This window comes from Hibiscus syriacus, unplaced genomic scaffold (genome assembly GCF_006381635.1).
Source record: "Hibiscus syriacus cultivar Baekdansim isolate YM2019G1 unplaced genomic scaffold, ASM638163v2 tig00002880_pilon, whole genome shotgun sequence".
Classification (NCBI taxonomy): Eukaryota; Viridiplantae; Streptophyta; class Magnoliopsida; order Malvales; family Malvaceae; genus Hibiscus; species Hibiscus syriacus.
This window is the reverse complement of record NW_024061952.1, coordinates 690,476-714,607: the sequence shown is the minus strand read 5'-3', so window position 1 is coordinate 714,607 and position 24,132 is coordinate 690,476. Positions and strand designations below refer to the sequence as shown.

The 24,132-nt window shown below is 33.1% G+C and overlaps 3 protein-coding genes and 1 long non-coding RNA gene across 4 annotated transcripts; 2 read left to right on the top strand and 2 right to left on the bottom strand.

Annotated features, from left to right (window-relative positions):
• Positions 1-536: 536 nt before the first annotated feature.
• LOC120161368 (cytochrome c oxidase subunit 6b-2-like) lies at positions 537-2,987 on the bottom strand. The gene is made up of 4 exons (XM_039171650.1): positions 2,866-2,987; positions 1,982-2,070; positions 1,821-1,902; positions 537-891 (listed from the first exon to the last, which is right to left on the bottom strand). The coding sequence occupies exons 1-4, from the start codon at positions 2,890-2,892 to the stop codon at positions 838-840; spliced, it is 252 nt and encodes an 83-aa protein (XP_039027581.1). The 5' UTR covers positions 2,893-2,987; the 3' UTR covers positions 537-837.
• An 8,396-nt stretch (positions 2,988-11,383) lies between these two features.
• On the top strand, positions 11,384-12,958 carry LOC120161916 (UDP-glucuronate 4-epimerase 1-like). The gene has a single exon (XM_039172122.1). The coding sequence runs from the start codon at positions 11,496-11,498 to the stop codon at positions 12,789-12,791; it is 1,296 nt and encodes a 431-aa protein (XP_039028053.1). The 5' UTR covers positions 11,384-11,495; the 3' UTR covers positions 12,792-12,958.
• A 1,330-nt stretch (positions 12,959-14,288) lies between these two features.
• On the top strand, positions 14,289-14,899 carry LOC120161362. The gene is made up of 2 exons (XR_005519477.1): positions 14,289-14,604; positions 14,845-14,899. It is a non-coding gene; the product is annotated as an uncharacterized LOC120161362 (long non-coding RNA).
• A 4,380-nt stretch (positions 14,900-19,279) lies between these two features.
• On the bottom strand, positions 19,280-22,683 carry LOC120161354 (probable LRR receptor-like serine/threonine-protein kinase At2g23950). Its single transcript, XM_039171631.1, is given in 12 exon segments — positions 19,280-19,651; positions 19,654-19,684; positions 19,829-20,208; positions 20,633-20,977; positions 21,065-21,196; positions 21,287-21,387; positions 21,473-21,532; positions 21,639-21,710; positions 21,931-22,074; positions 22,156-22,227; positions 22,350-22,482; positions 22,581-22,683. Coding segments are annotated over 12 exon segments (1,926 nt in total). The 5' UTR covers positions 22,669-22,683; the 3' UTR covers positions 19,280-19,283.
• Between the last annotated feature and the right edge of the window lie 1,449 nt (positions 22,684-24,132).

Below are 24,132 nucleotides of genomic sequence, written 5' to 3'. Positions count from 1 at the left end.
TCTTTTAGGATGTGTCAAGTTGAGTTTACATTTAAGGTAAAAAATCCAACCCCACATAACATAATACATAGTAATATTTTATATATTTAGGGATAATTATAATAATATTCTTTTCTTTTTTATTTTTTTAATCAGATTCTTATTTTACCTAATAAAAATAATTTTTATATTCATATATATAAGTTAGGTGTGAGATTTAACCTAAAATATTGGATCGGATTTTGAGTTGAGTGGAACCCTCCTAGACTCGAGTCACTTCAGATACATGTGAAAAACTTTAATTTTCGAATGAAATTCGAATGAACCAAAAATCCAACTCATTGCCATCCCTAAATGCAGGGGACTTGAACTCGACTTTCATAGCACCCCGCAACTAGTGTGCATCCCTACCATGCTGATATTATCTTGTCCTGTTAATCATATTAAAAATATTATATCTTTAGATATGATTTTTTAGTATTTAGATGAGATTTTCTAGAGTATTTAATGATTAAATCTCAAAGAAGAGAAAAACAACCTGAAGCATATGGTGTTGGGAACAAAAGCTCAAAAGAGATTGGATTAAATAGTGTTCAACCTTGACACTTTGTACCTTAAAATGCTATGAAACAACCAGCAGAAATATGCAGGTTCATGAATCAAGACATCAATTCGTACTCAGTTTTTGACCGACTCATCGACCACAGTACATTAATGCTGCTTGATGGATTAAAACAAATCTCCATTTCAAGCTTATTAACTCAAAGAATTCTAAAATAAAAATTGAAACTTAACCAATGACACGATCCAGATGAATTCTCTATGCCAGAGAGGGGTCACCTTATTTCCACTGTGCAATCACAGAGGGCCCGGGAAAGTACCATTCTCCCTCTGTTCATTCCACTTCTCAATCTACAGCAATTAGGCAAATCCAAATAATTAAAATAAGAAACACAAGTTAAACATGTTCATTTTTTCTTTATAAACAGATGCTCATATAAACACTAGAGGAAATGAACAAAATAGATTAGAAAAAGTAGAATGTAAATGGTGAAACACCGGGAAGGCTATTCTGTTATTCATTGATCAACCAGCCAACCTAGCAGGGAACAATACATTACAGCACAATCACCGGAGTATATAAAATCCCAATAAGTAACGAAGTGTTCACCACTTACCAATCTACCTGAACTGGGACAATTAAAGTAGTAATTGGTAACTCAACCGATCCTGAGCATAGTCTATAAATTCACATACTAGTTTCATCAACTTATACACCTCTATGGATATGCATGAGCTAGCATAGGAAGATTCATGATTACAAAAGCTATTCAATGACAATCCAAGTAGGTACTTATTTGCTTTCTTTCTTTCTGTATCATCATCAGCAATATCAATCGTGAACTATGATTCTATCGACATATCATATAGCACACTCAAATGTCGAAGTATAATCACACGATATATTTCTTCTGCTGATTCAATAAGATAAAATACAGGCAGAAAAATCTACAATGAACCTAAACACAATATAGAGGTTTGGTGAGAAAAACAAGCAACTCAAACTTAAGCCCTTGAATGTCGGTGGATAATTCATATTTACAACTGTTATGATGTGTATGCATCAGTTGATATCCAAAACCATGAAATATGCCAGAAGCTTTACAATAATGCAAGACATATAGAAGTTATTAAGCTTGTGAACAACAGAAATAGGTACCAGGAAGTAAAAGGACCAGCACATATTAATAAAATTTATATGAAATAAAGTACACATTCTCTACAACAAGGCAAACTCTAGCTCAATTAAGATAATGAAAAAGAACAAGATATATACTCACCCATTCACCAGGACAAAGAGAACGATAGTATTTGGCAAATCTTGCACATTCATTAGATTCTTCACCCTTTGCAGCCAAGCACCTGTAGTTGATTTGAAGGTTAAAAAAAATAAATTTAATAGTTTCTAACAAGCAGAATTTTAAAATAAAAATAAATGTACCTGTGGAACTCAATGTAGCGGGTGAAACAATGTCTAGTTTGATTTGTTGTAGGGAAACGGAAATCAGCAGGGGCTGTTTTCAGTTCAATCTGGGAGAATACAAGAAAAGAAGATAGTATGAAAAAAATATGTGAGAACTAATAGATGACAACCTGATGTGAATTTGTTACTTATCAGTTATCAGCTCAAAGTGAAAATTCCAATTATGAGATTCCAGATACCAAAGGAAATATACAGTAGAATAAATATACACATCCATTATCCATAAGTTCATAATCCATCTAGCATGAATACACCTCATTAATCTTTAACTTTATTATACTCAAATAACTTATTAATCTTTATAAACTTCAATGATCAACAATCTATGATAATACATGAAACAACGCAGTATTATGCACACAAATTCCTCATTTGATGTGGACTGGAGCCTAATACAATACTGATCAATGAGGGTTGACCCCTTCTAACTCAAACAACTAAGTTAAGGTACAAAACTTCTGGAACATCCAGCTTAAAAATTACGTCACGCGAAACGAGTAAAAGACTTTTTCCCTCTAAAGCGAAAAACTTTCAGATTCTTCAAATCGGATGACTTTCAAAATTGAGACGGTTCCCTTATTTGTTCAAGCATTTGGAGGGAATGAGAAAAATCACAGTCAAAAACCTATAAACTGAGCAAAAAGGTTTCATTAAAAACACCAAAATGCCGGGCCGTCTAAAGTAAAGATGAAAAGAGTGAACAAACGTGTGATCAATAGAGGAAACCTCAATCGAAAAATTGATTTATATAAATATATTTATTTGGTTTTCTTTTCTATATCCTACTTATTCTTATAAAATAATCGAAAAATAAAAGAAATGAAGAGAAAATTAGAGGCTACCTCGTCTGCCATGACTGATCCGATCATCGAAGCAAAGGACGGCGAATCGCTGGGATTTTCTTTTTCCCTGACGTACTTTAAATTTGGTAATAGATGAATAGCCAACAAATAATCGCTAATCTTTTGTTTTATTTCCTTAAACTATGAATAAAAATTATTAAAGGAAAGGTTTTTTTTTATTTTAGAAAATTAATAAAAGAGAGGTTAAATAAAGGAAATGATATATTTATTCCTTATTTAAACCATTAAAATTAATAAAAAGAGAGAGAATGAAATGAAATTGAACTTTTCTTGGAATTTTTTAATTATTATCTATGAACAATATTAAACAAAATAAAAGTATTAAAGTATGCATGGAACACGGTCGTTTATGTTTTTTTTATTAAACCTAGTCGTTTACTTTTGATCATGTATTATAAGAATACAAATAATTATACTTAAAATTACTATTATGTTATGAGTAATCATAGAATTATTCTAATATAAAATTTAGGGTAAACTTCATCGATGACCACTAAACTATACTAAAAAAATCACTTTGATCATACAGACCCCTCAACTATTTAAATGATTCATTCAAGTCACCCTTCTTTAATTTTTAAAAGATATGGTCGCTTGTCTGATAATAAAAATGAAATAATTATATATTTGGTCATCAATACTTATGCATTCTATAAATTTGATCCTAATTTTAATTTAATTTAAAATAATTAACCTTCCAATCCAAAGATGCCACATGTCAACATATTGTTATGACACATTTTTAAGTAATACGTGTTATTATATGATTGGAGAATTATTTTTAATTAATTTTAATATGTTAGATAAGAGGATTTGAACCAAGGACCTTTGATGCACTTAGGCAAGCCTTGACCACTGGGCCAACAACTACATCTACTACTATATTGCAAACTCATATATATATTATGTTTTCTATTATTTCATACATACACACATGTATTAAATTGTTGAAACAAGTCTAATAAATAAATTATATTTTTCTCACACACATATATAATTATAGGTATTACAAAATTTATAAATAAAAATGAGCTCAATTTTATTTATATTTTTAAATTAGATTACTTTCTTCATAATTATTTTTAAATACTTATATATGAATTATATTTAAAATTTGTTAGAGAATCCAAAGTCACAAAAAAACAAAAATAATTGTGAAAATAAAAAAAATTAATTTTAAAATATAAAAATAGTAAACTCATTTTTATTTATAAATCTTATATTACGTGCGTGAAATGACCATCCAGCTCAGTTGGTAGAGCACAGGGTTCTTAACCTTGAGGTCGTGGGATCGAGTCCCACGGAGGGCATTTCATAATTCGGAGGTCTCTTACGGAAGCTGCTCTCAATCTGGTGTTGGGGGTAGCCTACTATCTTATCTCCCCCTTACCCCATACATATGGGAAAAAGGGACAGCCATTTTTTTTATATTACGTGTGTGTATATATATATACACACACGTATGAAAAATATAATTTATTTATTAGATTTGTTTCAATAATTTAATAAATATGTGTATATGTGAAATAATAAAAACACAATATATATAAGAGTTTGCAATGTAATTACATATGGAGTAATTAGCCTGGTGGTTAAGGCTTGTTAAAGGGCACAAAAGTTCCCTGATTCGAAACCTCCTAGCAGCAACATATGTAAACACGTGTTACAATAATATGTTCACATGTTGCATCTTTAGATTGGAGGGTTAATTATTTTAAATTAAATTAAAATATGACTAAATTTATAGAATGTGTAAGTATTGAGGACCAAATGTATAATTATGTCATTTTTATTAACGGACATATCACCATATCTGTTAATTTAACAGAGAGTTGCTTAATTGAGCCATTTAAAAAGTGTTCTGGTCTCTTTGATCAAATTAAAACATTTGCAGTCAAAATAAATTTTGATATTAGTTTAATGGTCACCTGTGTAGTTTATCCTAAAATTTATTAAGTGATATTATTGATAAGAAAAACATCATATTTTAGAAGTTTTTAAATTCGAACAAATACATCTACAACATATGTGTGTGTTTTCAATGACTTTAACAAAATTCATATAATAATAGATTATTTAAAAGCATTTTAAAAATGAATTATTTGTTTTTACATAATTATTAATTAAATAATATATATATATATATAAGAAAAATTATTATAAAGATAAATATTTTTAATTTAGTTTATTCAAGGCAAGACATAATAATTTAGTTTATATACTTATTTCAAAATTTTAGTATATCATCCCCGAAAGCATGAATCATAATCCTTATTATTGCTAATTTTGAGCCCGTGTGATGCACAAAACAGCAGTTTCAATAAATTATTATTTTATGATATTATCTTTTAATTTTTTAAAGATATAATGATGATATATTGTTTCAAAAGATTTAGAAAAACAATTTTTTTGTCAAATGGAAGCCTTCGTTAAAATGAATACTTGGGGAATGTGGCAACAACCCAACAACACACAAGGCATCACCAAGGCCCATAAACAAACAGTCAAGCCCAACATATGCAGGGGCAATGGTTTTTTTGGCCCAATAGGGTGTTTAGAATAAAAAAATAGGTTGTTGCCCATTCTCAACTTTTAATTAGGGATCTGCGACATTTATAATAGTATTGGGCGAACTCGTCACCTCGAGGCGATAAGTTCATTGAAATATAATTTTTTAATGGACCCGAATGAGCTTGTCCCACGTGAGCCATTAATTTATTATTTTTAAACGGGCTCATCACCTCAATGTGACGAGTCCATTTAAAAAATTTATTATTGAAAAAAATTGTAAAATTAGAAATTAAAAAAGAGGGTAATTCGTCACATCGAGGTGACGAGTTTCTTAGAATTCAAAAAACTAGTCGTTGGTTAATGAGCATTTGTGCAACGATCACAATAGAACTCGCCACGTAAAGGTGACGAGTTTGCCCGAGTTAAATTTTTTAAAAATAAATTAATTAAATAATAATAATTTTTTATTAAAATAACATTGTTTACAAACTAATAAAATTTGTTTATATTTTCTAAGTTCTTGACAATGTCGAGGAGTGGTCTAATGATAATGGTGCGGGACTCGTCGAGTACGCATGGGTTGTAGGCCTTGATCTTCGTTATCATTGTCGTCGTCGTCTTTATCTTGTCGAGGAGGCGTACTTAACACACTCTGAGATCCACCTTCGAAATACGGTGATGGACTTATGGTATTTGACAACATCATTTTCGTTTTTGAATCGACTTGGCGACTATTTTGTTGGCCATATATGATATGATCTCATTCACCCTCACCCGCATGTTCTGTCGAAGATGTTTGAGTGTATTGCATTGCATCCCATAAACCTCCAACCCAAGTCGTCTGAATCTCGGTTGAAATATGATATGCAGTATATAAATCGAAACTTGCCTGAGGTGTATAATAGTAATCTTTCACTGTAGATGCTGAAATAAAAGAAGAAGACGTCGATGATTTCTTCTTGGACTTGATGAATCTAGCCTGATGTTGTTCCCATTCTCCCTTCTATTGTGGTGTCATGAGATATGATTTCCTATTTGCTTCGTAATTTCGGAGATAGGGAGAATGGTCGATGTTGTAAGCGTGCTTCGTTGGCCAATTTTTGGTATATTTCTCATGCGTATCAATTCTATAGAACGCATTAATTCTTACGATTTGCATAGGAATCGATTGATGCAACGCATACGCGTGCCACTCAACAATCGTAAAATGTAATAACGGAAACCACGACACGCCATATCGGACCCTTCAAAAAATTACGATGGCAATAGCAGGTATATCTCGTCGTTAACATACGAAAGCTAAGAAAAGTGTAAGTATTAATTATCAAATTTAATATATATAATTTTTAAATTAAAAATAATAATAAAAGAACAAATGTATATCACATATCGACCGACAATATCAATCCTCATCTGTATATCTTTTGTAGTGGCACACGACAACTTTGTCTAGGTTATTTTATGACACCATCTAAAATATTTAAAAATAGAAAAAGATTAAAAACAAATAAAAAAATTAATTAAGTTAATCAAATTTTTAAAAATAAAAAAATTACCTTCCAACAAGAGGAAACTCAACTGTGGTTGTTGTAATCGGCGTAAAAAACAGGAACCGATACCTAGCCAAGTATTGTAGCAATATTAGACAACCCGTTACATCGACTTTTCGACCCTGCTCGACAATTGTAGCATTGCAAAGCTCCCGATACAAAAAGTCTAAAATCGTCTAGCCCCAGCTGGTATTGCGACACTCAGTGAAGTCATTTAATATTCGAAGATATTGAGTATGCGCTAAATTATCAGACTTACATGGTAATAATACTCCTCCGTTCAATTAAAGAAGATATGCTCGGGACGTAAAAATAACCTCGTTCTCAATAGAATCAACCGTCACTTGTAATTTGAACTCCAACCATGTCATCCATACCCGATATCCATCGATGAACTCGGATGGTGGAAACTTTCCTGTAATTTGGTAAATCAACATCGTCTCCGTTCATTAAAGAAGATATGCTCGGGACGTAAAAATAACCTCGTTCTCAATAGAATCAACCGTCACTTGTAATTTGAACTCCAACCATGTCATCCATACCCGATATCCATCGATGAACTCGGATGGTGGAAACTTTCCTGTAATTTGGTAAATCAACATCGTGTGGTTGTAGTTATTCTGTCTCACCATGGGGCTCCATTCACATGAACACCTCTGAGATGTTCAAGCAATTATATATATATATATATATATATATATATATATAGAATATATATCATAATGAAATCCTCTCAGAAATATCTAAGGTAAACAATCTTCTAAAAGTATAATTAAAAACAATACACACGTAATAAAAGCCGGCATGGACATATCGCTCATCACAAAATCGAGACTTATTACGAGATTTCATAACTTATCACAAAATGTTAATTATCAATTTATTATAGTAACCGATACTTTATTCTTCACACAAGATGACCAATATCAATATCATTACACGATGGTCTGTTTCTTCTTCTGAAACATCATCAAATCCGTGTATTGACCATATCAAGTCCGGATATTGACCAAGACCAAATTTTCGAATACTGACTAGTACTCACAAATTTTTTCTGTTGGCTCATCATCGTCTAACTGGTCAATAAAACCGGAATTTGGGCTGAAAGTTGATTGGGATTTGGATTAGAGAAAGGTTGTGGGTTTTGAGAAAACTTAGTTGATTACTACCCTAACTGACCCAACAATACTACTTCTAGGTTCAACAACATACAATGTAACATCATCTTGTGAAACACTAATGTAAAGCAATGAATCGTTCAACATCTTCATTGTCGGTTAACAAATAACTTTACCATTTCTCTGATAAGATAGCCTAAATCCACTTAGGGCTCTAAATTCAATTTATTTGAAACACGTAGCATAGAGTTTCATAGTTAACTTGTAAAGACAATTTTAGTTGAAGATTTTGGGTAAAGGCATATATTGTAAAACACCATTACATTATCCCATGACCCTCCAAAACACAATCTATCCAACATGATCAACATTAGATGATTTCATGGTTGTAACTAAACAAACGAGATGCGAAACTAGACCTGTTGCCGGATGGGGAAGGATGTCGTTGGATATAGGACGGATGTCGCCGAGAGAGTGATAGATGGAGATGGAATGAGTTGCGATTTAGGGATTTAGTTTATGATTTCAGTGTTATATACCCAAAATTTCAGTGTTGTGATTTACAGATTCTCGTTGCGATTTACGGATTATCGTTGCGATTTACAGATTCTCGTTGCGATTTACGGATTATCGTTGCGATTAACGGATCGCGTTGCGATTTACGGATTATCGTTGCGATTTACGATACGCGTTGCGATTTACGGATACGCATTGCGATTTACGGATACGCGTTGCGATTTACGGATACACGTTGCGGTTTACGGATACGCGTTGCGATTTACGGATACGCGTTGCGATATACGGATACGCATTGCGATTTACCCATACGCGTTGCGATTTACGGATACACTTGCGATTTACGGATACGCGTTGCATGCGAATTGTACTATCGCATCGCGATTTTCAGAATCGCGTTGCGATTCTGGAAACTGATTTGCGATTCTGGGATCGTTGCGATTTTTATTTCGCGTTGCGATTTTGTTGGTCATTTTGGCAAATCCAAAAAAGTTGGTTAAAATCGTATATTATAACTTTTTTTTGGTCACTGAGGCGATTTTCTCTATTTTAAACCTATTATCGCATTAAAAAGGTATTATAACATTTATGAGAGAAGAACAATGACTCAAATTATGATTTTTTTTAAATATAAATGGTTAATTTAATTTAATAATTTTAAAATTATGACCAAACTGACTTATTATATAAGTTTTGAAGATTAAAATTATTATTGTATTATATTATATCGTTATTTCTTCCAATACTCAACTATTAATGACCTATTTATAATAATATTTCAATTAAGCGATGTATTTGTAACTTAAAAAAAATCATTTATCATCAAACATTTAATTTAATGTGACTTTAGACATATTTTACTTATTCTTAGAACAAATGTGTACCTCTTCCGTTCTTGCTTTACTAATTATTTTACATTAGTGCTATTAATTTAATGCCAAAGGCAAAAATTTTTAGAAAAATGACAGTAAATCAAGCGTACCTATTCAAACAATTCCGTGTATAATAAATTACGTATTTAGAATAATAATAATAATACATTAAAAAACATTGATTAAATAGGGTGAAAAAAGAAAATATCTTTCTTAAAGATTCAATAAATATATATTATTAATTAATTAATTTTAGAATAAATTACGTATTTAGTATTCAAATCTTTAATTCTAGTCTATTTTAATGTTTAAACTTTTATTTTTTTAAATCATATATAATTATTAGTTTTAGTTACTGTCATTAAAAATTTAACGTGTTTAGTACTTAAAATATTAGTTTTGGTTAGTTTAAACACATAAATTTTTAATTTTTTCAAAATTTAACGTTAAATTTTAAACAGAGTAATAAAATGAAACAAAAACTAAAGTTTCTAACGACATATATTAAAATGAAACAAAAACTAAACTTTAGATGTTATTTTGAAAATTTGAAAGTTTAGGTATTAAAACGGATCAAAACTGATAGTTTAGATACTAAATACTAAATTTACCCAAATATTAAATAGATAATATATTGAAATAAAAATTACTATATTTTACATAAATTTTATTTTACAGAAGGGGGTTAAAAATACGGGGTAAGTAGAGCATTATAAGCTCTGTTTTGAAAATCGGACCGGATCGGTCGATTCAACCGGTTTAATCGAGAATCGTTGTTTAATTCGGTTCAATTTAAACCAGTTGAATCGTTACTAGTGAATCGGCTAGAACCGTTGAACCATTCGAACCGAACCGGCTGAAAACCGGAAAAAACCAGAAATTTTGTTTTTTTTTTTAAAAAAAATTAAACCAAACGTCGTTTGTTAAACGAGCCAAGTCGAACTCGAGTATTGTTGAGCTCGACTCGAACTTGCAAACTTTAAAAATAAGCTCAACTCCACTCAAATTCACAAGTTAAAAATTATCAAGTTCAACTCGAACTCGAAATATAATATTGAAACTTGAACTCAAAAAGGCTTGAACTAAAAAAAAATTTAGAAGCTCAATTGAAGCCTAAAATTCGAGCTTGATTGAAGTGAAAGAATAGTTCACTCAATGCTCACCAAAAAGCTCCATGATTTTGAATGTCAAATTATCTTTATTATTTATAGAAGTTAGTTGTGATGTTCTTCTATGTTTCTTAGCAATGTGGGATTGTTTTATTCTCATATTTTTACTTTTTAGACTTTTGGGATGCACTTCTATGTTTCTTAGCCATGTGGATTATTTTTTTTAAAAAAAATTAAACCAAACAATATCATTTTGTTATGATTTTTTTAGCCCAAAATTATTTTTTAATTATAATTATATAATTATATTTATTATTTAATATGTTTTACCTTAAATATTACGTTGTAGTTAATTTGAATCATTTTGTTTCACTTGATTTTATAGTTTTTAATTTATATATGTTATGACTTGCTTTGAATATGACTTGTGATATAAAAAATTATTTTTTACTAAATATTTTTAGTATTTTTATTTATTTTTTTAAATAATCATGATATCGTTTGATTTTTCTGACCGATCAAATAGATTTGATCGATTAAAATAATGAACCGATATTATAGTCTGTTCGCTAATCGATCCGGTTCTGAAAACCATGATTATAAGGTTATATTAGAAGACAATCTGTTTTACAGGTCTCATCCACTCTGGCCGTCCTTTAACGCGTTCACGCGTATTGCTTGTCGCTTCGATGTGGGTGACCACTATATATAAATCCCTTCATCGCCTTCTCTCGATTAGCAGGTGCAGGGAAAATCATCTCTCTCTTCCCTTTTTCTTCTGCACCTGCTTTTTTTCTCTCTCTCTACAAATCTACTTTTTTTTTCATAAAATCAATCTCTCATTTTCTTTCTTGTCATATTGATCTGTTGATTATATGATAATTTCTTTTTGACAAAAAAGGAAAAGTTCTAGAAATATTAATTAGTACGACAATGCCGTCTTTGGAGGAGGAGCTGTTCCCGTCGACGCCGGGGAAGTTCAAGATCGACAGAGGACACAGTATGAATCGTCAATTCCATCGTTGTTTCGCTTCGACCAGCACCATGTTCTTATGGGCTCTTTTCTTGATCGCATTGACGGCGTCGTATTTGAGTTTCCAGAGTTTCGTTGATTCCGGTAGCCGGTATTTCAGTGCTTCGTGGGGTGGCATTCAGTGGGAGAAGCAAGTTCGTAACTCTGCTCAGATCCATCGTTCCGGTGGGATGTCCGTTCTGGTGACCGGAGCCGCTGGTTTCGTGGGGACACACGTCTCACTCGCGCTTAAAAAACGGGGAGACGGTGTCGTTGGGCTTGACAACTTCAATAACTATTACGACCCTTCGTTGAAGAGAGCCAGGACATCGTTGCTCAACAGCCATGGCGTTTTTGTCGTCGAAGGTGATTTGAACGACGGCAAGCTTTTGGCTAAGCTCTTTGACGTGGTGGCTTTTACTCACGTGATGCATTTAGCGGCTCAAGCTGGAGTCAGGTACGCCATGGAAAACCCCAACTCGTACGTTCACAGCAACATCGCCGGTCTCGTCACGCTACTCGAGGTCTGCAAATCCGCTAAACCCCAGCCGGCAATCGTCTGGGCATCATCGAGTTCCGTTTACGGTTTGAACGATAAGGTCCCTTTCTCAGAATCCGACAGGACCGATCAGCCGGCGAGTTTATACGCCGCCACGAAAAAGGCCGGCGAAGAAATCACCCACACTTACAATCACATATATGGTCTCTCAATTACTGGATTAAGGTTCTTCACCGTGTACGGTCCCTGGGGGAGGCCCGATATGGCGTATTTTTCGTTCACGAGAAATATTTTGCAAGGCAAACCGATCACCATATACCGGGGAAAGAATCGGGCCGATTTGGCACGGGATTTCACCTACATTGATGATATCGTGAAGGGCTGTTTGGGTTCATTGGATACATCCGGGGAGAGTACTGGGTCCGGCGGGAAGAAAACAGGGAACGCTCCGTACAGAATATTCAACCTGGGCAATACATCGCCGGTTAAGGTGCCGGAGTTGGTGAACATCCTGGAGAGACATTTGAAGGTCAAGGCGAAGAGGAATATCGTAGATATGCCCGGCAACGGCGACGTTCCGTTCACCCACGCTAACATCAGTCATGCTCAGAGGGCATTGGGGTACAAACCCACAACCGATTTGCAAACCGGGTTGAAGAAATTTGTTAGATGGTATTTATCTTATCATGGTTATAATAACCGCAAAGGTTTACAATAAAATTCATTTTCCCTGTTTTAAATTTTTTTTAATGTAAGGATTTTCTTCGATTCCCCATTATAGAATGAAATAGAAACGCAATGGGGAAAATCAGAAGAAGAAAGAAAGATCAAATTCTTTGCTCTGGGTGGGCAGTGAAAAAGAAAGGAAACGTAACCCCCTATTCATCTTTTCTTTGTTTTTTCCTATTATCTGCAAGTAAAGTCGAAAGATTTGCATTAATTCTGAGTTTATCTTCATATTTTGTCATTTTATAATGTTCATCCCTTTCGATGATAATGTGCCGGAGACTACTCGCAGTGTCGGTGTCGCGTTGGATTATGAAAATGAAAAACATTGCTAATATTGATGCAAAGAGAGACAGCTAAGGAAGAAAGATGACGGGTCAGTGGTGGTGGGGCAACCGCGAAAGGCGGTTGAACCAGGGTGGATGGTCCCACATCTTCCATAAAAGAAAGAAAACAAAATCGTACGGCAGCCGTTGTATTCGGCTAAAACTGTGGGTTTTTCTGACCCACGGCCACGCTCGCTCCAGCTGTAAATCGCAACCAGCTTGGCTGATCGTTACATCGCCCATTATTTCTTTCCGTCGGAGTTTGCCTATAAATTTGGGAACGGAGTGTGCTGTTTTTGTTTTTTCAAATTGAAGAGACGTGTGCAGACTGCTCAAGATCTCACCGACAAAACTTGTTGGGTCCTTGTTTGATTGGTGAACATGTGGGCATGTTCCTTTGCTGATTAACATCCTTAATTATAGCATATTTGATTCCATTAAACAAGCCAACCTTCTCTAGGAAACATTGACTATTTTTTAAAATTTTCACCTATTAGATTAATCCCAAATCAATATTAAGATGATGTTCCATCAACATAATAATGTATTATAATATGAAAATTATACAACGTACTTTGAGATAAATGTTAAATATTTTTACACCGTAGGTGATGTAACAAAGTCACAAAATGCTTGAAGAGTTTACCAGAAATCAAGTTATGATGTGGAATTACGTAAGTTCTGACGCATTGATATTATACATGACGATCGTCCTAATCTTGCTGCCTGCACTGCCCGATAGCACAGTGAAAGTTGGATGGCAAAATAAGCTTTTTATAAAGAGAATCGATAAAGCATAAGATAAATGACATCAAATTCACTAAAGAGTTGGTGGTCAAGTTTAACTTTACCTTTATGTGCCAAGCCATATCATGAAACGCAGGTGACAAGATAAAGTATTGGCTTTTATGTTTCGCTTATTGTATAAATTGATACATGAAGTTATTTCCCCCCCACCCAAAGTAACACGTCAATATAAATAATAATTTATTGGGTAAACTACACTAATGGTCACTAATATTTGAGTAATTTTTATTTTTGTCACTGAAGTTTCAAAAGTAAAAAATTGGTCACCAGTGTTATCGATTTGTAACAAAATGATCACTAACGTTATCGATTTGTAATAAAATGCCCACTCTACCGTCATCCCGTTAAACAAACTTTTTATGGCTGATAGATTTATGCAACTGCAGTGTTACACTAGCTCTTGAGTGCACATAATCGATTTAATGGGCATGTTTGGTGCATGCATTTTATATGCTGCGGAAATATGTCTAATGATTCAATAAAATTAAGATATATATAGTCCTTTTAAATTATTTATTTTCCAAAATTTGCACTCTTTTTCATTTCAAATTAAAACCATCTAATCACTGTAGCCATTACTCATTGTTAATGTGTTTCATGGAAACTAATGTTTCCTCTGGACTTATGCAGAGCAAGGGGTGGACTTGGATGAGTTTTCCCAGTCAACTGCCGGTGTGTAATTTTCTTTTTCTTGAAATTTCAACCTCTACGCTAGGACATGCTTTGTTAGCAAAATAGCTCACCTTAGCAAACTTAATATGGAGATTCAGTAGATTTCTATCTTTTCTATTGAACCTAAACATGCTTAGTTTTTCTTCTTGGACAAATACCTTTGCGTTATTAGTTGAGCTTGGCATTATTCATGAACAAACTTGATTTGAACTGCTAATATGGGTATTAACATATTTGCAGGGAAGTTCCAGGCTGATGTTGGGAAAGCTTGGGCCTCGGAAATAGCATCGAGAAGAAAAAAAACGTTAACCTATACTTGAAGAACCGGGTAAAAACATTTTTAGGCTACATGCTCGGTAAGAGTTCTTTTGTCTTAAGCTGGTTCTGGCATAGTGAGTCCAACTAATTATTTATTAGTGCCCACTATTAATATCTTTTTAATCCATATGATAATCATTACAATAGCTAGGCATTTTGTCCCATTATTCTTCTAGTTTTTTTCCCTTTTCATAACCACCATTATTTGATCCGATGATTGATTTATCTTAATATGGTATATGTTCATTATAGAGACGACTTTGTCAGTCTAATTTGTTCCATTTACAATTTTAGGATTCGAACTCTAGAGATCGATAGGATTCATATATTAGAACACATCGGTTGCAAACAATTGTACCTGCAAATCTAATTATTTGGAACTTTTTTCTTTAAAATATGAGTATAAAAGTGTATTTTTTATGCATGAATATAAGGGCTAAATCATAAGAAAAAAAGATCAGTAAATAGCACAAGAACAAAAGGAATGCATACCACTAAGACGTGGAAAAATAATGTGAATACAACGTGCAGGGGGTGTTTAATGAGTTGAGCAGCTCGAATTCGATTTGGTAAAAACTCGATAAAAACTCGATTCGAATTCGAGCTCGACTCAAGATCTTAACGAGCCGAGTCGAGCAAAGTCCAACTCAACTCGATAAGTTCGCGAGCAACTCGTTAATTTTTTTATTTATTAATTTTTAGTAGTTATCTTAAAAAAATTATTTCATTCAAAAATTACTAAATTACTAATAGATAATAATAAAAATGATAAATTATTAATCTATGAATTTTCTAATAGATAATTAAATATATTAAATTACTAATTAATCATTATTATTTTACTACATCAAAAAATTAAACCCTAATTATTTTAATATATTTATGGATTGTTATTTTGATGTTTAGACTTTAAATTTGTTTCATTCACTCTTTTGGTTAAATTTATTAATTTATGTTTATAATAAGTTTTATATAATATTAGTAGATTTTACTTACAGTTAAAAAATAAAATAAAATTTTTGGTAAGCTTAATGAGCAACGATTTGATCAACAAATTCTTTTAGCGAGTATGAGTCGAGTCGAGTCAAGCAATAAAATTTTTTAACGAGCACAAGTAGAGACTCGCGATCGACTCGCTTGATAATCACCTCTACAACGTGCAAGACAGAAGAATAATTAATGCATCATGCAAAATTGGAGTATGGTTTTGCAATAACATAAAGCACTATTTATGGGTGATTTTCTCCGTCCATCTCAGTTGGTAGAGCGCAAGGCTCTTAACCTTGTGGTCGTGGGATCGTGTCCCACTGTGGGCAATTCATAATACTGGAGTCTCCCACGGAAGCTGCTCTCAACCTGACGTTGGGGCAGCCAACTATCCTACATCCCCCTTACCCCATTACATATGGGAATATGCAGTTAATTCTCTCACTCTTTTACACTTCTAATCTCGTTTGTACTCTGTTTTACGGTCTAGTGCTATTACCTTTATCATAAACAATCCTAGTTTAGCTGCACAAAATGTCTAGAAAAATATTATATCATCTCCTTCATAATACTTATGATATGAATTCGGTGATTGATTTCAATGATAAAAGTAAGTATTATTTTTTAGAGATTTTGAATTCGAGTAATTACGTTCGCAGGATGTATGCGTTCATTGTCAATTGTTTCGGTATAAAAAAGAATATTGATCTACTTAGAGGATCTAGTTTGAACAGATGAATTTAAGAGGGGAGAAAGATAAAGATCATGTATTAACACAACTAATTGGGGTGAGCTGAAATCAACATGTATCCTACCCTCATGGCATTTCGAAGGAAAAAATAAACATACTCGTGTCTCATGCATCCGACCCAATTTTTGCAAAAATATGAAAAAATTCGTATAAACTACCAGATCTCGCGATCAACCGAAAGGTCCCGATTCTTATCAAGATGCCTGGACGAATTGAAAGAGGTTCGGTTTTCTCCCTCTCGCGCTCCATATTTTCTTATTTTGCTCAAGTGATTATTGAAAAAAAAATTATGTTTTTTCTCTTGCAAAACCACAAGAAGCCTGAAATTTGACAAATTGAGCATCATTAAGAAAAAGGATATAATAATATCCAATGCACTAGTGTAAGCTTAGTATGTATTTGTGCCAATGTCATGTTCATGTATTGTCATGCCAACGTCATGTTTATGGTCTTTTATTTATATAATTTTTTGGGTAAACTATGTATTTAGTACTTAAACAATCATTTTTTATCTGTTTTAGTACCTAAACCTTCAATTTTTTTAAAACTATACTTAAATTTAGTTTTTGTTTCATTTTAGTACCAACTGTTAAAAACTTAACTTATTTAGTACCTAAAATATCAATTTTGGTCCATTTTAGTACCTACACTTTCAATTTTTTTCAAAAATTAACGTTAAATTTTGAACATGTGTACTAAAATGAAATAAAAACTAAAATTTAAATATGATTTTGAAAAAAAATTAAAAATTAAAGTATTAAAACGGACAAAACTGATACTTTTAAACACGTAATTTACCCTAATTTTTTATACATTAATAATTCATACTACAATAGATTTTGAGACATTCGTGTATTCTTGCCATGTTTCTTCGGACTGTAAATAGGTAGTTACAAAACATTGAAAAGTTCCTTACAGATGTCACTATCATGAATTACATCTAGGCATAAGCTTACATATTATCAGATTAAAATGAACTATCTGTACCCAGTCAAAACTATTTAAATCCATATATAAAAAGGATGAAAAATATACAGTAAAATATCCAAATGAGAGCATTATGGAGCTTGAAAGCCCTTTTTACCTTTTCCTATTCAAACGAACAGCAAGAATTGAAGTTAGGAAAGTCATTTCTGGAAGAGGAGTACTGGTGGTTGTATTGAACAAACAGAGACGACGTGGAGATAAAGATGGCTGCAGCAATAGTAATTCATAGACATCTGTACAGTTGACTGCTAAATTATAATTCAAAAATCAGGGGGGGGGAAACAGTATCGTGATTCGTGAAGCACCTCTTCACCAGCTCCAACAACGGCGAGAAGACTTGAACTATACAGCATCTCAACAATAATGAAAGTTCCAGCCGATACAAACAAAATTTTAAAAGACAAATAATAAATCAATTATTCGATCTAAAAGCTTCGAAGTTGGAACAAATTCGTTGAAAATCAGTAATAGGCAAAAGAAAACAAATAAAATTTGCGGAATTAACTCACCTCGTTCGTAGCAGAGCCTTCCGGTGCTTGAATCGATAATTTTGAAACCGTCTTTAGTGCTTATTGCAAAACCACTGCGAAGTTGAAACCAAAATAGATAAATAATGTTGATATGATTAAACAGGAAAAAAAGAGGAATTCCAAGTTAAAACTTACCTGTTGTCTTGATTGAATGAAGCGCAGAGGATTGGGTAAGCTGACGAGTGAATGGCCATTATGAAAGTCGTTGCTCCCCGTGGAAGGAATTTCGAAAATCCTTCGCGGGAAACGCATCGTTAAACTTGACTCCCCACCAAATCTGATGTAGGTTCTAATTTCAATTAGCTTGGGAACCCATTACCTAGTAGATTAGTATAACAATTTAAATATCATTTTAAATTATTATTTGATACATTTAGGAAGAATTTATCGAAGAATTTAATAAAACAGCTTTTTATATTTAATGGACCATCAAGAAATTTTATAATCATTTTATAATTTTTATGGCATTTCGGTTTAATGACCGCATGAGAAGTTAAATGATGAAAAGATGACGATATTCTCCGGTCACCTCCAGGCCCCTCAGCGAAGGACATTACATCTCTAAAGAACAAGACAAGAGAGGGGCATTTCAAACTCAAAGGATTCAACTTTGAAGGACCAAATCGAGTGAAAGAGACAAATAGCCAACAACAAGCGCATGCATGACACTGCAAAAGCATCCCCCACCTCACGCTCAGACTCAACAGACCATTTACTATCCTTTCCCTTTTCTTGCAAACACCAAATAAAAACATAATATAACATAACATATTCCATTTTTGTCAAGTCAAAACTGTCAAAATCAGTGTTCGAGTCACTGTTTCACACTTGGGAGCAGAGAATCTGATGCTGTTTTCTCCCTTGGGTCTTATCTCTTTAATCCATACCCAATGCATACCTACTGCCATTTTACTCATTGATCAAAAGTAAGATAAAAACCAACATAAAAGTGTATGATGGATATTTACATTACAATCCCATAACATATATGATCTTAACACCAAAGTTTTTTAAACATAAGCCTGCCACTGCACCTTTTTCTTCTTTCCAAACTTGGGTAACTTGTAAAGAATTCATACTCTATATTTTTAACTTTCACCTCTTTTTTACCTTGGACCGGAGAGTTCCATGGCATAGGAATCCAAAGAATGTTCATCATCGTCGTCATCCATTCCTGTTCCCAGCATGTTGCCTGATTCATCATCATAACTCTTTCCATCATGTTTTGATACAGTGGTAGGGGGTGGCATACTTTTGTTACCGAAGCTGTTAGGAAAGTGGATCAGAGTGGGATTGCTATGATTATGTGATGCCGCCCATTTCTCAGCAAGGCCATCGCCTTCGAGCATCCGGACCACTTCGGACATTTTCGGACGGTGGGCCGGAAGGTACTGAGTGGAAAGCAAAGCCACATGGAGCATCTCCCCCACTTCGATCCTGTCATAGTTGTTCCCTAGCTCTCGGTCCACCAATACTTCACTTTCTTTTCTTGATGTATTTTCTTCACCTGTCACCAAAAATTACCAATGTTTCTCCATCAACTCTCTTCATATATATTATGCTCTAAGCTGATACTTTCATGCAAAGGTATCGACTAATTGATACTAATAGAAAGCAAGAGTTAAGGTTTTTATTGTTGGAGTAAACTAACCCATTCGAGCATTGCTCCTTTCTGACTAACAGTTTTTCCAAACTCGAGAGCTCTCATTCCAGTTATGAGCTCTATCAAGAGAATGCCAAACCCAAACACATCAGTTTTCTCTGAAGACTGGCCAGTTGAAAGGTACTCCGGTGCAATGTGCCCAACAGTGCCACGGACAGCTGTTGTGACATGGGAATCAGCATGATCGAGGAGCTTCGCAAGGCCAAAGTCACCGACAATAGCTTCGCAATAATCGTCCAGAAGAACATTAGCTGCCTTCACATCTCTGTGGATTATTTTTGGATCACATTGCTCATGTAGATAAAGAATTCCCCTCGCAGCTCCAATCGCAATCCTCTTCCTTGTATTCCAGTCTAGACCCGGTTTTCCTGCCAAAATCCAATCCATTTGCATTAGGGGAACAATAAATTACAATCAAGAAATGAAAATACAGTAATAGCTTATTATATCAATATATAATTGGAAGAAATGACCAAACGTAAAAGGTGGATTGTAAAAATGAGCCCAAAAATGACTGTCTACAAGAGTTAGACTAACATTTAATGAAAATTATTTTGAACAGTAAATAAATTTAAAAGAAAAAATGGAATAATTACTCTAAACATGGTCAGGATCCACATACTGGACCATATTTTTCCCATTTCAAACAATGGTGGTCCATGGTAACAGTAGACATTGAAAGTGCAACAATACAGTGGTGGTGCAGTTATTCATCATAGAAAATAGGCAATCCACTTGTCCGGCATGAGAATTGAATGAGAGAAGTTACAGCAAAGTAAAGCTAGGGCCAACCTCTGAGCCTGGATGCCACACTTCCATTAGACATGTACGGGTAGACGAGAAGTCTCTCATTAGAAGTAGCACAATATCCAACTAAACGAAGCAGATTACGATGCACCGCCAAGCTGATCATCTCCAACTCGGTCATGAACTGCGACTCCCCAAAACTTCCCGTCAAGTCTTTTAGCCGCTTCACGGCCACAAGAGTCCCATCTCCTAACTTCCCCTTGTAGACATTACCAAAACCTCCTGTGCCTAGTATGTTCTTGGAGCTGAAGTTGCCTGTAGCAAGCTGGAGTTCCCTGAAAGTGAAGTTTCTAAGGTTACCAAAGCTAATGATGCCCTCTTCCTGTTTGTCTGCAATATACATGTCACGATATTAAATCACTTTAAACAAGCATATAAAAGAAAACTGTTGACATTTATTCGGTCATTGTCACCAACCACTAATATTCAGAATCGTTAGCCTTTTCCGTTTCTTTCTGTGCCACAGTAGGGCAAATGTGAGGAGCATAAGAGAGGCAAAACTGAGGCTGATTCCGAGTGCGATAGCTAACCTCTTGGATTTTTGTTCCCCTGATTCATGAAGCAAAAAAGCAATATATTTCATTAATAAGAAGAGGAGGAATAGTCGTGGAGAGTAAAGAAAGGTTTGAAGAGAGTTACCATTTGATGAACCCAGGGAAAATGAAAGGGGAGCAGCATCCACAGATCCCAAGCAAACTTCGGTAGAGCTGCTTCCACAAATCAATGGATTTCCCACAATACTACAATCCATGCACCAATAGCAAAATCAAAACTAAATGATCATAATAATTTATCAAAGAGGTGCATGCAGCAAACAAATCATACTTGAAAGTTCTGGCAGGGGACTTGGGCACAGGTCCACTGAGATTGTTATAGGAGAAGTCCCTGAAACACCACTAATCAGATTTCGAAAATTGAAACAGCATTCACAGAGCCGAAAGTTCAGAGAAAAAAGACGAGAAAAGCCGAAAACAAAGAAATTCAAACTTACAAGAAAGCAAGTTGGGGGATTTTAGCTAAAGATGCAGGAAACGGCCCAGACAAGCTATTGTTGTTCAGCCTACTAATCTCATTACAAGACAGAACAAAATTGTATTCTCAGATGCCATGATCACAGCTATAAATAAAACAAACATATCACAAACAAAATTTGCAAATATAAAGCCATGTGAATTGAATCTACATCAAGATTGTTACTGCAATTCAGGACCCCATCCTAGAAATCTAGTCTGTTTTTCTTTCTTTCAACTCATGAAAACAAAACCAGTGAGAAAAAAACTTACAGGTATTGCAAACTATTTAGCTGTCCAAATGACCCTGGAATTTCACCGGAAAACCGATTGTTGGATAGATCGAAAGTCTGCAGTTTCTGAAGAGATCCAAGCTCGGGTGGGATATTACCAGATATGTTGTTGTTTTGCAGCAACCTTAAAAAAACTAACCTATCAACATCAAATAAAAATGCTAATCCAGAGCCAAAAGAAAACAAAATTTTAATTTCTTCTTACACTTGGAGAAGATTGGTGAGGTTTCCTATCGTCCCTGACAAAGTTCCTGATAAAGACTGACTTGGAGCTCCCCTGGAAACAAAAGAAGGAAAAATAACCATTAAAATAATGAAACAACTGAAATATAAAGCTTACCAGTACAATGTTTTAAAAAATGATTAAACAAGCAGTCACAATGGAGTTGAGAAACAAACAGGCCAATAACAAGATTTTCAGAAGAACAAGTGATCATAGCCCAGCTACAAGGATCAACAGAGTCTTCATCCCAGTTATTTAACACCCCATGTGGATCGTTCAGCTCCTTCCTTATACTTATCAACGCTTCCACTACAAAAACATAAGAAAAAAACCAAACCCCAGAACAAAAATTACTTTAAAAAAACAAACAAGCGAGTTACAAAAAAGATCGTCGTGTGTTCCTTTACCTTCATGGTTACGAGGCTCATACGACAAAGAAACGGTAGCAGAAGAAAGGATGATGAAGAAGAAGACGAAGAGAAGATAAAACCACATTTTCTTATGACTTAATAACAAGTGAAAAATCAACATTTTCTTTGTTTTTAAATTCTGGGTCATAAAACCAAAATAAACGAAACACTAAATAAATAACGAACTTGTCAGTCTCTTTTTATTTCCCTCCCTACTGCCATGCTTCCTTTCTCGGACCACAAATACTGAAAGTCTCACGAGAACAGTATAATATACTATTAATGAAATGTATTATCAAAAATATTATTATTTTTTAATATTTTTAATAAAAAATTATTTAAAAAATTATTATTTCTACTGAAAATATTATTATTAGATATTTTACCAAGTTTGATAAAACGTACTTAAAATATTATTTTTTACTGAAAAAATTAATATTGTACACTTTATTGAAAATATTAAAAAACATTAATATCTACCAACACACCTTTTGAAAGAAACAATATTTTTAAGGGTAAATTACACGTACTAAACTGTCAGTTTTAGTTTATTTTAATACTTAAGGTTTCAAATTTTTCAAAAATATACCTAATATTTAGTTTTTATTTTGTTTTAGTACTCACGGTTAAAACTTAATGTCTGATTTGCATGGTAGCATATGAGTAAATTACATCATTCATCACTCAATTATCTTCTCACTCCTATTTTGATCACTAAAGTTTAATTTTTTAATTTAATTACTAAACTTTCAAATTACTCCTAATTTAATCACTTTAACTATCAAATTTATTTATTTTTATTTTTAGTTATATATTAATAAAATAATATTAAAAATGTCACGTCACAAAAATATTAATAAAATAAATTAGAGTGATTAAAATATGAGCAATTTGAAAGTTGAGTAGTTAAATTAAAAATTTTAAACTTTAGTATCAAAATAGATGTGAGAAAATAGTTTAGGGATGAATGATATAATCTATCCATAAAAGATACAGTGTCATTAAACTTTTAACTACGGAGTATTAAAACAAAATAAAAACTAAACATTAAATATAATTTTATAAAACTTAAAAGCTTTTAAATATTAAGATATATCAAAACTAATAATTTAAATATTAAATACATAATTTATCCTATCCAAAATAAAGGACTATATATTTTCATTTTGTTTCTGTAAAAAATTAAAAAGAAAAAGAAAACTGATATAGAAAAAGAAAATAAGGTAGGTGATACTGGTGTCAGGACGAGTGTGCAGAAATTGAGTGGAAAGTTTCGGTATCTTTAATATATTGTTAAGGAGAGATATTATTGATTTTATTATTATTATTTTAATAAAATCGATAAAAAAATTATTGAAAACGTTATTATTTCTACTAGAGAGACGTGTATATTGTGAAATTTGTATTCACTGGACTCCACTACCTCATTGACATGCATCCCTTTATTTATTTTCTTTTTTAAAAAATTGATTTTTATTTATTTTTCTATTTTTTTGTTTGATGTAATAACAAAAATAAATTATCAAATTATATTTTTTTTAAAAATTAT